General features: G+C 36.0%; 2 protein-coding genes across 4 annotated transcripts in view; one reads left to right on the plus strand and one right to left on the minus strand.

The window, feature by feature from the left end:
* LOC137015340 (ubiquitin carboxyl-terminal hydrolase 2-like) overlaps positions 1-13,664 on the minus strand; it is a 53,946-nt gene that overhangs the window by 20,450 nt on the left and 19,832 nt on the right. For 2 of the 3 annotated variants that reach the window (XM_067380239.1, XM_067380236.1), the window contains exons 2-5: positions 7,622-7,704; positions 2,202-2,304; positions 1,967-2,130; positions 1,793-1,860 (exon numbers count right to left, since the gene is read on the minus strand). In XM_067380239.1, the coding sequence (XP_067236340.1) occupies positions 1,793-1,860; positions 1,967-2,130; positions 2,202-2,304; positions 7,622-7,658 (372 nt within the window). In that variant the 5' untranslated portion in view covers positions 7,659-7,704. Of the gene's footprint in view, positions 1-1,792; positions 1,861-1,966; positions 2,131-2,201; positions 2,305-7,621; positions 7,705-8,251; positions 8,393-13,664 lie in introns of those variants that run through there. The other variant, XM_067380238.1, reaches the window with a different exon arrangement.
* LOC137015292 (uncharacterized) lies at positions 9,568-13,259 on the plus strand. Its single transcript, XM_067380152.1, has 3 exons — positions 9,568-12,543; positions 12,640-12,950; positions 13,076-13,259. The coding sequence occupies exons 1-3, from the start codon at positions 12,298-12,300 to the stop codon at positions 13,164-13,166; spliced, it is 648 nt and encodes a 215-aa protein (XP_067236253.1). The 5' UTR covers positions 9,568-12,297; the 3' UTR covers positions 13,167-13,259.

The raw sequence follows: 13,664 nt of genomic DNA on the forward strand, positions 1-13,664 counted from the left end.
ATTCACATTAGATTTTAAAGCAACACAATTCGTTTGCAATAAGACAAACCAGATTCAAATTGCCCGGCAAATTCGTAAAGCAAAGAAAAATCATTTCTAGCTGATCAACATTATGAAAACTGGTAAAACCTTTAGGAACTTCAAAAGATAAAACAGTGAAATTCCTAATATTACTTCCAGTATTTCCAAATTATGTTCATTTTCATAGAGCGGGCCAATATCGTGACGATTATTTAAAATCAATCGAGAGAAGCAGATATCGTTATCGTGATAAAATACGATTAATCGTGCAGCCCTAATTTAATTTAATTTGACTTGACATTTGATATTCAACAGTATCCTTGACATTTATTCAACAGTGCTTTTGATCTGCCTGCATTGACACTATTCTTTAAAAGGAAAAATTATATACCAATTATCAATGTAAAGCTGCTTTGACACAATCTGCATTGTAGAAAGCGCTATATAAATAAGGGTGACTTGACTTGACTTGACTTGTGGAGTTACCAATTTTGTGGACTTACCTCTCCAGTCACAACTTTTGGATTATCACTACTGTGGACATTTGTATATACACTGGTGGACACTCACATTGGGACTTTATCAGCACACTAGGATTCTTGGACTGTTTTAGGTTTTCCTGGTTTTATTGTGTTGTTTTAAAGTTCCTGTGAATATTGTAAATACACAATTCTTATTTAACTTTACCACTGTTTTATGTCTCATTCTTTTAACCACTAACAAACTCACACAGTAAAATCTGACCCCATTTTAAATCTTGTGACTCAAACGATTTGGCTGATTGTTACAAATGTTCTGAAACTGGTTTGATTAAAAAATAACGGTTAATAATGCTGTTGTTTTTTTTTTTTACTTTTTGAAATGTATATAGCCTGAATAGCCTGAATTTAACAGTAAGACTTAAAACTAACAGTTTAAGTTTAAAGTTTAAATCATGTTATAAAAGATTATTGTATTGGCTAAGATACAAGACTCCTCATTTTTGAATGAAGAAAATGCTGTGCGTATTATTATTATTATTATTATTATTATTATTATTCTAAAATGCATTTTTTTCTTTTTTAACTGATTTTTTTTCTAATCAAACCAGAACTGATTTAATTTTTTCATTTTTAAGCCCTAACTGTCAATCATGATGTCAAACCCCCGTTTTTATAGCATCAAATAAGTAACTAAAACCAAACTTTTTGTTTTTTAAAATGAACATTTGAACTTACATCAGTGTGATAAAATCAACACATTTGAAGTGTAATTGAATTGTTTATTTTGTCTAGCATCCCATTAAATTACATAGATACTGGGACCAACCACCTGGGGGCGATCGAGAGGCTTTGGCTTCACTTTTCAGGACTTGTGTGGCACGCTTGGCTTACAGAAATACACAAGGAAGCGTTTGAAAGCAGGCGTCTATCAGCAGATCCCTAATATATCCACTGATAGATGATGTTTTCAATGCTCCCATCTGTATCTGTGTAAGCTCTGTGAAGAGACATTACAACCAGACTTCAGTCTACTTCACTGAACGGTTCACTGAAGTCCCTACTGAATGATTGTAAATCAATTCATGCACTGGTCAAGGATCAATGTGAGGTAAGTTTGTGCAGATAATGAAGAAGCAGGAGATCAAACCAAATAAGAGTACTAAACTAAATAATAATGTGTCTGAACTTTCTCTGGAGAAACACTTCCAGAGCTGAACTGCTGTGAGATGATTGATGCTCCTCATGAAAGAGACAAAAGATGACAGAATAATCCAGAAGAAACTAGTTACCTCAGAGGATCCAGGAGTCTTTTTAAGGATCAAATGCAGAAGTTCTGCTGCGTCTCGTTGTTGACAAACTTTGGGTTTGATGGAGAGAAGCACATAATCAAACACTGATAATGAATAACTTTTATCAACAGGAATATTGACTGAATGCTGGAAACATCAATAAAAGAGACCAACCATCAATTCCGAGTCTCGTCACGACCCCTTTTGCTGAAACTGCACGTTCCTGTTGCTTTTCCAATTCTGGACCTGCATTTTCCTCTGGCTTTTCCAATTCATTGAACAATTCCTTCAGCTCTTCAATTAAGATTCTATCAGATGAAACATCCTTTTTGTCCAATCTACAGAAGACATTGAGTGTTTATTGATCAGCTGTTGTTTCCACTGCAGGAAGTGAAAGACGTTTCTTTACCTCATTTTTTTGACATGTTCCCTGAACTCCTTCGTCATGAAGAGCGTCTGAAGAACTGCATTCAAATAGCAGGTGGATCCTTCATTCTTCAGCCCACAGTATACTTAAATGAGAAACACATTATTAACACTGACTGACCTCAATCCAGCTGACCAGAGAAACTTCAGAAACACATCCAGCAGATCTTACAACATACAGAGACATCGAGTGTCCATCGAGATCAGAAACTCACTCAAAGCAAATGTTGAGTTTTGAAAGTAAAAAATGATCACTTTATCCAGTAGATGCTGCAGAGCTTCACTATTTATTATTTGCTATTTGACTAACTGGAAAAGATGTCTTCTTCAGTTGGAGTCATATCTAAATATTATGACTTTTTGTCATCATTACAATCAAAACTTATATATATATAATTTTTTATTTATTTATTTATTTATTTATTTATTTATTTTTTTTTACAAACAGATTAATGTTTTATATAGAAAGTTTTGAATACACTTTGGGAGCCAAAGCAGTAATGAGAGGAAAGATTATATCATACTCTACATTTAAACAAAAGGAAGAACAAAAATTTGAAAAAAATACCTAGCAAATTTGCTTAAATGTAATAAAGAAAAACTCTTATACATATTGTAAGACTGATGCTGGACTGTCTGGACCAAGAGAGGGCTACTCTTTGAGAAAACAGAGGAAATTAACATTTGAACTCTCTCTGGCAAAATTAGCATCCCCATCCGAGACACAATCACACCGAGTCAATCACACCTCAGTATTGTCTTAATCTACATTTCCATGCAAATTCCCATTGTGAACTCATGTTTCCATTTGAAAGAAGTTTCTGTCTTGGCCTGAATATTTAAAGAGATGTTGCAGAAGGCTCAGGGCTCTATCCTGTATTCAGATCAACCCACAAATTTTTAGTGAAACTGGGTAATTTTTCCTCTTCCCCTGCTCCTCTGACATGTGGCCTTCCTCAAGGCTCTATTTTAGCTCCCTCTCTATTCTCTCTGTACATGCTGCCTCTGGGCTATATCCTACGAAAGCATGGTGTGTCCTTTCATTTCTATGCAGATGACACTCAAATCTATCTTCCAGTCAAGAAAAACATTTCCACTGCGATCACCTCTCTTCTCCAATGTTTAGAGGAGGTTAAATTATGGCTAGCCCAAAACTTCCTCTTCTTAAACGAGGACAAGACTGAGGTAATTGTATTCGGTCCTAATGAGAACTCTCAGTGTATAAGCCTTGAGCTTGAAAGTTTATCCACTTTTAGATCGACACGGGTGCAGAACCCAGGTATTATTTTTGACCAGCATTTAGAATGTGACAGACATATCTCCTCTGTTGTTGGATCCAGTTTTTATCAGCTTTGTTTACTGTCTGAAATCAAAAACTTTCTCACCCCAAAAACTCTCGAAATGGCTGTTCATGCGTTTGTTACGTCACGTCTAGATTACTGTAATTCATTATATTGCGGTATATCTAAATCTCAAATTGCACTACTTCAGCTTGTCCAAAATGCTGCTGCCAGACTTCTTTTAAAGTGTCGTAAACATGAACACATCACTCCGATTCTTAGATCCCTTCACTGGCTGCCGATTTGTCAGAGAATTGACTTTAAAATTCTCCTCTTCGTTTATAAATCCCTACATTTATCTGAACTCCTCCACTCCTATACTCCACCCAGAAACCTCCGTTCCTGTGATCAGGCTTTGTTGGTCGTTCCACGCACTAGACTAAAGCGTAGAGGGGAGTGTGCATTTGCGGTGGCAGGGCCACGACTCTGGAATACCCTGCCTTTAGAGATTAGGCTGGCCCCTCCCTAAAACTTTTTTTATTTTCCTTAGTGTATTGATTACTGTGATATGTTAAACTTTTAAATGGGTGGTTTTATATTTTCTTCTGGTTTACTTTTGTGTATGTGTGATATTCTTGCTCTTCTGTAAAGCACTTTGGTCAGCCTCGGGGCTGTTGGAAATGTGCTATACAAATAAAATTAAACTTGAATTGAACTTGAAAATGTTCTAAAAGTGGAAGTAAATTGCCTAACGAGTGTTTAATAATGATAAAATCATTTACACTCTTATTGCATCCTGTTAAATATTTTTTTCTTCTTTTTTTGCATGTGGGATACCATGAAAATGAATATTAGTTCAATAACTTACCATTTTACCAGTTTTCACCTTTGATATTATAACAGTGATAAGAATTAAACTTGCAGTGATTCAGAAGTATGCAGACGTCATTTTGTCAGTGCTGGTGAATGATAATGGTGAATCGTAATATCGGAGCTCCATTGATGATGGCTTTTCATAGTCGTGGTGCACGCGCTTAACTCCGAGTCAACCTACTCAGAGTCGATTGAACTAACTCAATTCAGCTGTTCTGAAACCGAAAACTCAGAGTTTCCCATTTCAGGGTAAATCAACTCAGAGTTCAAGTTTTAACTCAGAGTTGGTTGAACCTCCTTATTAAAACGGGCCCTAGGACACTCAGAAATGTGTATTTTTCTAATGTCAGGTATGCATCTTTTTACTCTTTTTCTGAGCATTTGATGTTTTGTATTGATCATCTTTAAATTGATTATGTAATTGGCTTGATACATTTACCTGACTAATAAATTGTTACATTTGGCTTTATTCTGACTTACTCTGAAATTATTGACTTCAGTAGATTACGATGTATCCGTTGTTACCGCAAATCTACGACCAGGTACATACTAGATCTCGGATTATATGGAGCATGGGGCACATCTGGTGAGATTCTAGATTTCTGACTAACTGCTTGACTTTAACTAAGTTATTATGCAATCGCATTCACTATATGGGGCTAGACAAAGGTGTACTGGTCTTAACCTCTGGTCACTGCCTTACATGGGTACCTTTTAGCAATAGCAAGCATGGGCTTTAGCCATAACCTCTGGTTATTGATCAGACTGGAGAGTTTGTGATCGTGGGCCCGCATAACAGCTGGTGCGAGGACCCTGAGCGACTCTGAGAACCGAATGAACGAGTACAATAAGAGAAAAGAGTTAAATAGAATAATCAGATGTCTAGATAAATTATCAGATAAATTGTCAATCAGTTGACAGTCTAACCTAAATTCGAGGTCATAATAAAATGGAGTCAGATATACGTTTAATTGGAATTAATTAAACTACTTTGCCACACTGAAAAGACTGAACGCGCAAGAAACCTTCCCCATCCTGTGGGAAACCGCCATTGGGCCAATTGGGTGGGCCTTACAATAAAAATAAAAATAATGAGAACAAAATTATTCATAACCCACAAGATATAAACTCAATGTTTCATATATTTTACAAAAATCTGTACAATGACAATAAAAAACTTAATGACAAAGAAATTGGTGCATTTTTGCATAACATAACACTTTCCCAACTAAACCTAATCCAGAAAGAAGACTTAGAAAAATCAATAACAGATGACGAATAAAAGAAAGCTCTCTTTGCATTACCACACAATAAAGCACCAGGTTTAGATGGTTTCCCAAAAGAATTTTACAAACACTTCTGGTGAACTATTTCACCACAGTTTCTAGATATGTCAGCAGAAATTAAAAACAGCTCATCTATTCGACAGCATATGAACACAACACTAATCTCTGTCTTACTTAAACCAAATTAAGATCCTTCATTATGCACTAGTTACAGACCTCTTATCAATACAGACATGAAAATAATTAGTAAAACCTTAGCATCACGATTAGAAAGTGTCATCTCAAGTCTTATTCACCCAGATCGAACAGGCTTTATTAAAGGACGTCACTCATCAGACAACAATATCATTAATATCAGCAAACCACATAATACTACAGTTATTGTATCATTAGATGCGGAAAAAGCATTTGACAAAGTTAACTGGAATTTTCTTTTTGCAACATTGGAAAAATTTGGTTTTGGAAAATCATTCATTTGATTATTGGATTAGAACATTGTATAGTACACCCAGGGATTCAGTTATCATTAATAATGACATCATATCTCCATCATTTCAGTTACAACGGGAACGAGATCAGGATGTCCACTCTCTCCACTCATATTCGCATTATTCATAGAGCCTTTAGCAGCCGCAATTAGATAAAACGATAATATCACTGGCTTTTCAACTAATAAAATTACTCATAAAATTTCATTATATGCAGATGATATTTTATTATACAAACCAGAAAAATCACTCACAGAAGTTATCAATATCATCAATGATTTCTCTAAAATATCAGATTACACAATAAATTGGTCAAAATCTACAATTTCAGATTAGTTTAATCTTAACTTCACTCCATTACTTAAAAATATAGAAGATGACTTAAAACGCTGGATGAATCTGCCACTATCTCTTATAGGAAGAATCTCCACAATAAAAATGGCCATATTACCAAAAATGAACTACCTATTTACAATGATACCTATCCAACCGACTAAGACATGGTTCGACACACTAAATAGCAAAATAAATTAATTTTATTGGAAAAAATAAAAATGCTAGAATAAGCATTACTACATTACAGAAAAGCAAAGATATGGGAGGATTAGGGGCACCCAACCTTCACCTTTATTTTTTAGCTGCACAATTATAATATCTTTACAAATGGATAAATGGTAGTCATACCCAGAACCCATGGTTAGATTTAGAACAGGCAGAATGTAAAAAAAAAAAAAATCATTATCTGACTTACCATACATTACTGATGTAATTAAGGTTCACAGTTTATACAACAACATGACAATTCGTACAACATTATTAGCATGGTGGAAAAGTAATAAAATAACTCATAATCCAATAACACCTCTCCTATTTGGCACAACCTGGATTTCACCATTAATAAATCTCCTTATCATAATAAAAATTGGAAAAATGCCGGCATCACACATTTACATCATCTGTTCTTGGACAACAATTTCACAGATTTTTCAGATTTAATACAAAAATATAATCTAGGCAGAGATCAGTATTTTTATTACCTACACATTAAGATGTATATAGAATATATAATGATTTCTGAAGGATCATGTGACACTAAAGACTGGAGTAATGATCAAAGACTAAAGTGAAACGCGCAATATGGCGGAATAAGCCCCGCCTTCTAAATAAGAGCCAATCGCCGACTGGTAAAGTCATCGCGTCACTGCAGCGGCCGTTAGAAGCGCGCGCCTCAGAAATGAGGCACAGGAGACGCGCATTTCAAAGATGGTCGCTGAGTGAAATGTCTTAAAGGGACTTTGGTAATGATGCTGAAAATTCAGCTTTGATCACAGAAATAAATTATTTATAAAATATATTCAAACAGAAAACAGTTATTTTAAATTGTAATAATATTTCACAATATTACTGTCTTTTAATTAAATAAACGCAGCTATGGTAAGCAGACGAAACTTCTTTTAAAAACATTAAAAATCTTACTGTGTTTTTCGTTTTCAGACTTTTGACTTCCCGCCATAGTCTTTCCTGGTTAAAATGACGTGGCTGCAGATGGATGGGTGAATCTATCAAAACAAAGCAATACAGTATGAATTAATTTTACAATAAGTTTCAGTGGTAACACTGAAGATACTGAAAAACATTCAGGGTGAGCAAATAAAAGTTTCCCATTGATAAGACAAAGCTTGATTAAACTGTGTTTTTAGACCCGACTCGTTTAGAGCGTTTGTTAATGATCCTGACACCTTTTGGGTTTGTTTAGGCACATGTGAACACAGCAATTGTGCTCAAATCCACACAAAACCATCGGCACAAGATGAACGAGGAGATCTGAGCCTGTTATTGTGATTCTTGATGTTATTGTGGTTCTAGACTAAATGTGCAGCTGCTCTCATAGTTAATATGTAGGGATTCATTTATACAGTTATACTGAACCTAAACATACCCATTTTATACAGAATGTTCAAAGAATAAAACATAATGGACAGAAATGTGTAGGGAAATGACAATTTTAGTAAAAATATAACATTAAAATGAAAACCTACCCATAACCATTTCTTAAAACTGTAAAAGCTTTTAACAAGAAATCTTTGAATAATAAGTGTGACACACCATGGCGAAGTTAATCTTGATATCAATGAAAAACCAGAATGGAGATCCTCTGAATTGTTTTCAGGTGTGTCCCGGAGGCGAATCCCTCTATCGAGGATTTTCTCCTTGCTGTGGCCAAGATTGATCATGAAAATATTAGTTCTGCTTCAAGACTGAATAAGGCAGGTGTCGTCTTTTTGAAAAAGGAAAATCAAGTAAAACAACATGATTGAAAGTGGAATATGGATTAATGAAACATACATGCCTGTTACACCACTGTAGGCACTGGCAACTAAAATGATGATCTCTAATATACCCTCGTTCATCAGTAATGAGGTCATTATTAAAGAGCTGACTAGATTTGGCAACATTGACAGCACTAAAAAAGAGATTGTTAGGTTGTGAAAATGCTGCATTTAAACCTGTGCTGTCTTTCAGGAGACGAGTTTACATGTTTTGATCTCTCCACTAAAACACTCAATGTGTCTTTTCGGGTATACACTAGTACGGAGACTTTGATGTTGTAAATGTGGTGATATTGGACACAAACACCCGTTTCACACATACTCCATCTGCAGTGCGTATGTGGTGCGTTTTTTTCTCTCTCATTTTTTCCATACCCGTGATAGTGTATTAAAGTGTTCACACTGCACACGGATGCAGCCCGGCAGTGTATTCCAGTTGCAGTGCAGCGATCGTTTCCACACGAGTCTATGTTTGCTGAGCATTGTCCACATTCAAATGAACATGTATTGACGGGAAAAACCTCTATAACTTAAAGTCTACACTCACACTTGAGTCTTCATTAAAAGAACCAAACTCAGACCCACTAAGAGGTGAACCAAGTGAAAAAGGATCCAGTTCTCTTCACGTTCACACTGTTACTGTTCCTGAAAGAGGACTCGGATGTTTTTTATAGTCCAATTAAACAGGAAAGTGTTCTCAGACCTCTTTGTTCATACTGTTGCTTTTTTAGATCTATCCAGTTCAGTGTTTGTTTGTAAAGATTAATGTTATTTATTTATTTTTTTTGTAATATGACATTGCTGCAAATGCTCTTGAATGAGCTTTATTCTTGATTATCTTTTGCACAAAAATATAAATTTTGTTGCAATATTTCATCCATATTCTTGCACTATATTACACATCCATCTTTCTAAATAACATTTAGGCTATTTTTAATTGTTTCTCTTAATTCCAGTTTTTTTTTTTTTATTGCAGAATGATAGAAAAAACAAGTACAAATACAATAAAAGAAAGATGCAAATAATAAACTGCTTTAATTTTCCATGTAGAGTATAGGTATAGCTAAAAGCAGCATTCAAGTAAGAGAATGGGTCATTCTGACGAAACCATTAAAACACCACGGCACTAATGATCTTAAATATTAAACATGTATTTTAGTGATATATAAAAAGATCATAATTAAGACAATAATGTTCTCCAGAAGTTGTTTTCTGTGCATGCGCTACAGGTTTGTGCGCTCGTATAAAAATTAAACTGCGAGGCATGAAGGCGTGTCTCTCTTACACAGTTTGAAACCTCTTAAAATCACAAACAAGTGTTGGAGATCTGAGAGGAGCAGCAGCATGATGAAAAGCTGATTTGTATGGAGGCGTCTGATGACTAAACTACACTGGAAATCACGAGCGGAAAAACAAAAGAGCCCAGATCTGTTTGTGTTCAGATTGTTGTTTAGATGAAAGCGTACTCATTTGTACTCAGACCACCTCCTGAGATGGTCTCGGCTCGGTTCATTTTAGGGGAACTGGGATCGTTTAGAATGTACATATGGGTCAAAAATCACATGAAACACACTCAGACCCCTGAAAAGGACAGATGTGAAAACACCTTGCATGGCTTTTTTTGCCTTGGGTAAAGCAAGTAAAAATTACAACTTACCTCACATTTAGATGATCAAGGAGACATAATGGATAGCTTCATTTATATAAAGTGATACTTTACATTTAAATATTACATTGCTTAAAGTTGCAAAACATTTAAACATGTTAAAATCTCAAACATTTTAAACTAAGTTTTAATTTTAAATGTTTTGCAAATCTTTATATCCACTACTTCATCTGCTCATCCTAATTATTAGTTTTAATGTTGGACTTTTAATCGCTGCTGTTTTCATATTTGATCTGAGCACATTTTGCCTTTATCAGCCGTCTCCATCCCAATGGAAAAGACCGAAGGCTCCCTTCAAACAATCCTTTGTTTTTACTTCTCTTCTCTCTCTGAACAAGTTTCTGAACTTGAACAAAGGGTGAGCTCAAGCGTGGATGATTTGACAAAATGTGTCTAAAATCTTGAAAAAGAAAGTGCTTACCTCAGTGAGAAAGTGGAATATGCTGAAAATAGAAGCTGTCTGTCTAATCTCTGCTTTGTTAATATCTCAGAAAAGAGTGAAGGAAGAAATATATCCTTTCTGAATCAGCTGATCACTCAGTTGTTTGGTAATAAGCCCTTTCCCACTTCCCACGGCTCCAGTCATCAAAAGATCACCCCACCCTCCTGCTTATATCCGGACCAAAACTTTATCAGGGACTCTTTTTTTTTTCTTTTTTGCTTGTTTTTTATCCTGCGATCAGCATCAGCTTACTCTGTATTCATATATCTTATGCTTTTCTGTTTATGGATGAACTCTTATTGAAGTTTACCATATAATGTGAACTCAGTGATGTTATTTCTGTCGTAACTATGAGTGTCTGACTATTATGTCAGTGTGTGGTTAATCTTGGCCCTCTTATTTTGTTTGAATGAATATAGTGGGTTATCTTTATATCATTGAGTTGAATAGCCTAATCAGAGCCCTCTTTATGTTTATTTATTAGATTTTATAACAGACTGAACCTGCAGTTGCTTCTTTCTTTTCTTGTTAGTGCATTGACCTCTTTGATCATATTCTTGTATTTGTTTGTTTGTTTTTTATGTTTTTTTTTTTTATGTGTCATTGAATGTGTTGTCTTGCAACTTTCATCCTCCATTACCTTGTTCATTTCTATAACAAAGTTTTATTTTTGGTTCAGATGGAAATATAGACTCCTCTAAAGGCTTAAAAAATGTTCTTCTCAATTTTATTTGTTCTTCTTAGAGCCTGTTTTTCTTTAAAAACCTCATATTGTCACTATCTCTGAAACATGGTTACACAATCAAATAAGTGTCAATGACATTACAGTTTTTTCCAATTGCTAACACACTAAAATGACATGCACAGCACAATTATTTAAACTGACACACAGAGAGCAAAACTTCTTCTCAAGTCTCCAAAAGTCTAAACACCTTTTCTGTTTTACACACATTTTGCATTTCAAAATAGCACTTTTTAAATTCACTAAATACAGTTCTCTGCATAAGACACAACAATCTGACATAAAGTCACATGTTTGCCATTTCAAAACACTGCCATTCAAAATGACACTACATGAGCTAATTGGCCAATTACATGTGCCACCTGGCCAAACACCTCAGTGGTTAATTGTTAACACTTCAATCAGGATGTAAGCACTATGGAAAGACCACAGGTGAGAACCTTTTTTTTTTACAACAACAATGGAAGACATTGCAGAGAGAGGAAGAGGAAGAGGAAGAGGAAGAGGGAGGTTGAGAATAAGAGGGGGAGGAAGAGTGAGAGGTAGGGGTAGAGCAGGTAGAGGAGTTCATGGCCAAAGAAGACAAACACTTTCAAATGAAATCAGAGCAACCTTAGTAGATCATGTCATCAACCATGGGTTGACAATGCGTGAGGCTGGACAGAGAGTGCAGCCAAACTTGAGCCGTTTTACTGTCGCCTCTGTCATCCGGACCTTTAGACTGGAGAACAGGTATGTAACCAAAATTTCATGTAGTACACATGTAGTATACCCCATGTCATAGTGTATCAGTTGGGTGACACCTGTTTACTTAGTGTATGACATCAGCCATTCATGAACTGTACAAGTTTCCTGTACAATGTACTCTACTGTGGGGGAAAATATTTAGGCTGCATTGTCCAAGCCCTATATATATTATTTTATTTTTTCTAAAGGACTGAGAGACGACACCATGGTGGAGGAAGGGGCCAAATGTTCACCGGGGTACAGGAAGCTGCCATTGTAAACTTGGTTTTGGAAAATAATGAAATCAGATTACGAGAAATTCAAAGCCACATCATCCAAGACAACACCTTATTCAACAACATTCAACGAGTTAGTCTGTCCACATTGGCTCGCATTCTCAAGCGAAACCAAATCAGAATGAAACAACTTTATAAGGTGCCGTTTGAGAGAAACTCTCAAAGAAACAAAGAGTTCAGACGAGCATATGTGGATGTAAGTACTATATTGACTGCAGTACACTACACACAACATTGTTTCCCAGTGTACTGGATAACACCATATTGAGTGATTTTTGTTCTTTGTTTTCAGGGAGTACTGGAAATGGATGCTCATGCAATCCCACATGAGTTCATCTTTATAGATGAGGCTGGGTTCAACCTAGCAAAGACCAGAAGAAGGGGGAGAAACCTCATTGGCCACAGAGCCATTATAGATGTTCCTGGCCAACGTGGTGGGAACATCACAATGTGCGCTGCCATCTCCAATATGCATGGTGTCCTCCACCGTCATGCCAAACTTGGACCATACAACACAGCCCATATTCTCACATTTCTGGACAGACTTCACAACATTCTCATACCACCAGAGCGTATGAATGATGCAGACCATCAAAGAAACCGGTACGTTGTAGTATGGGACAACGTGAGCTTTCATCGTGCAGCCCCAGTCCAAAACTGGTTTGCTGACCACCCAACATTTCTCGTGCAATACCTCCCACCATACTCACCATTTCTGAACCCCATAGAAGAATTCTTTTCGGCATGGCGGTGGAAGATATACGACCGGCAGCCCTTTGTGCGCATGCCTCTTGTGCAGGCCATGGAAGAGGCATGTGATGAGATTGATGTGGGTGCAATTCAGGGATGGATAAGGCACTCAAGGCGCTTCTTCCCTCGATGTCTGGCAAGGGAAGATATTGCCTGTGATGTTGACGAGGCGTTGTGGCCAGACCCGGCTGTGCGGCAAGATGCTGCCTAATTATTTTTCTTGCCTTTTTTTTTTTTTTTTTTTTTTTTTTTTTTTTTTTACTGTAATATATTTTTTTCAGAAATTTTCTTTTTCCGTTTACTTTTTTTGTAAGAATATTTTTGTTCAGTCCCATGTAAATATATCTGCTGTGCTTATGTTGTACTGACTTGTTTACTGTAGTGAAGGAAAAAAAATAAAAATGTTGCAACAGCATGTGTGTGTATCTGCAAATATTTCTGTGCATGTGAACAATCTGATACATATTTTAGTATTATGGCAAAGCATACTAAAGATGGGGGTGCTTTTCATTATGCCCAACAGTGTGTAGGTGGTTAGGCAAAAATCTGGTAATATGAATGAAGTGT

The sequence above is a fragment of the Chanodichthys erythropterus genome, chromosome 24 (assembly GCF_024489055.1).
Source record: "Chanodichthys erythropterus isolate Z2021 chromosome 24, ASM2448905v1, whole genome shotgun sequence".
In the NCBI taxonomy this organism is placed as follows: Eukaryota; Metazoa; Chordata; class Actinopteri; order Cypriniformes; family Xenocyprididae; genus Chanodichthys; species Chanodichthys erythropterus.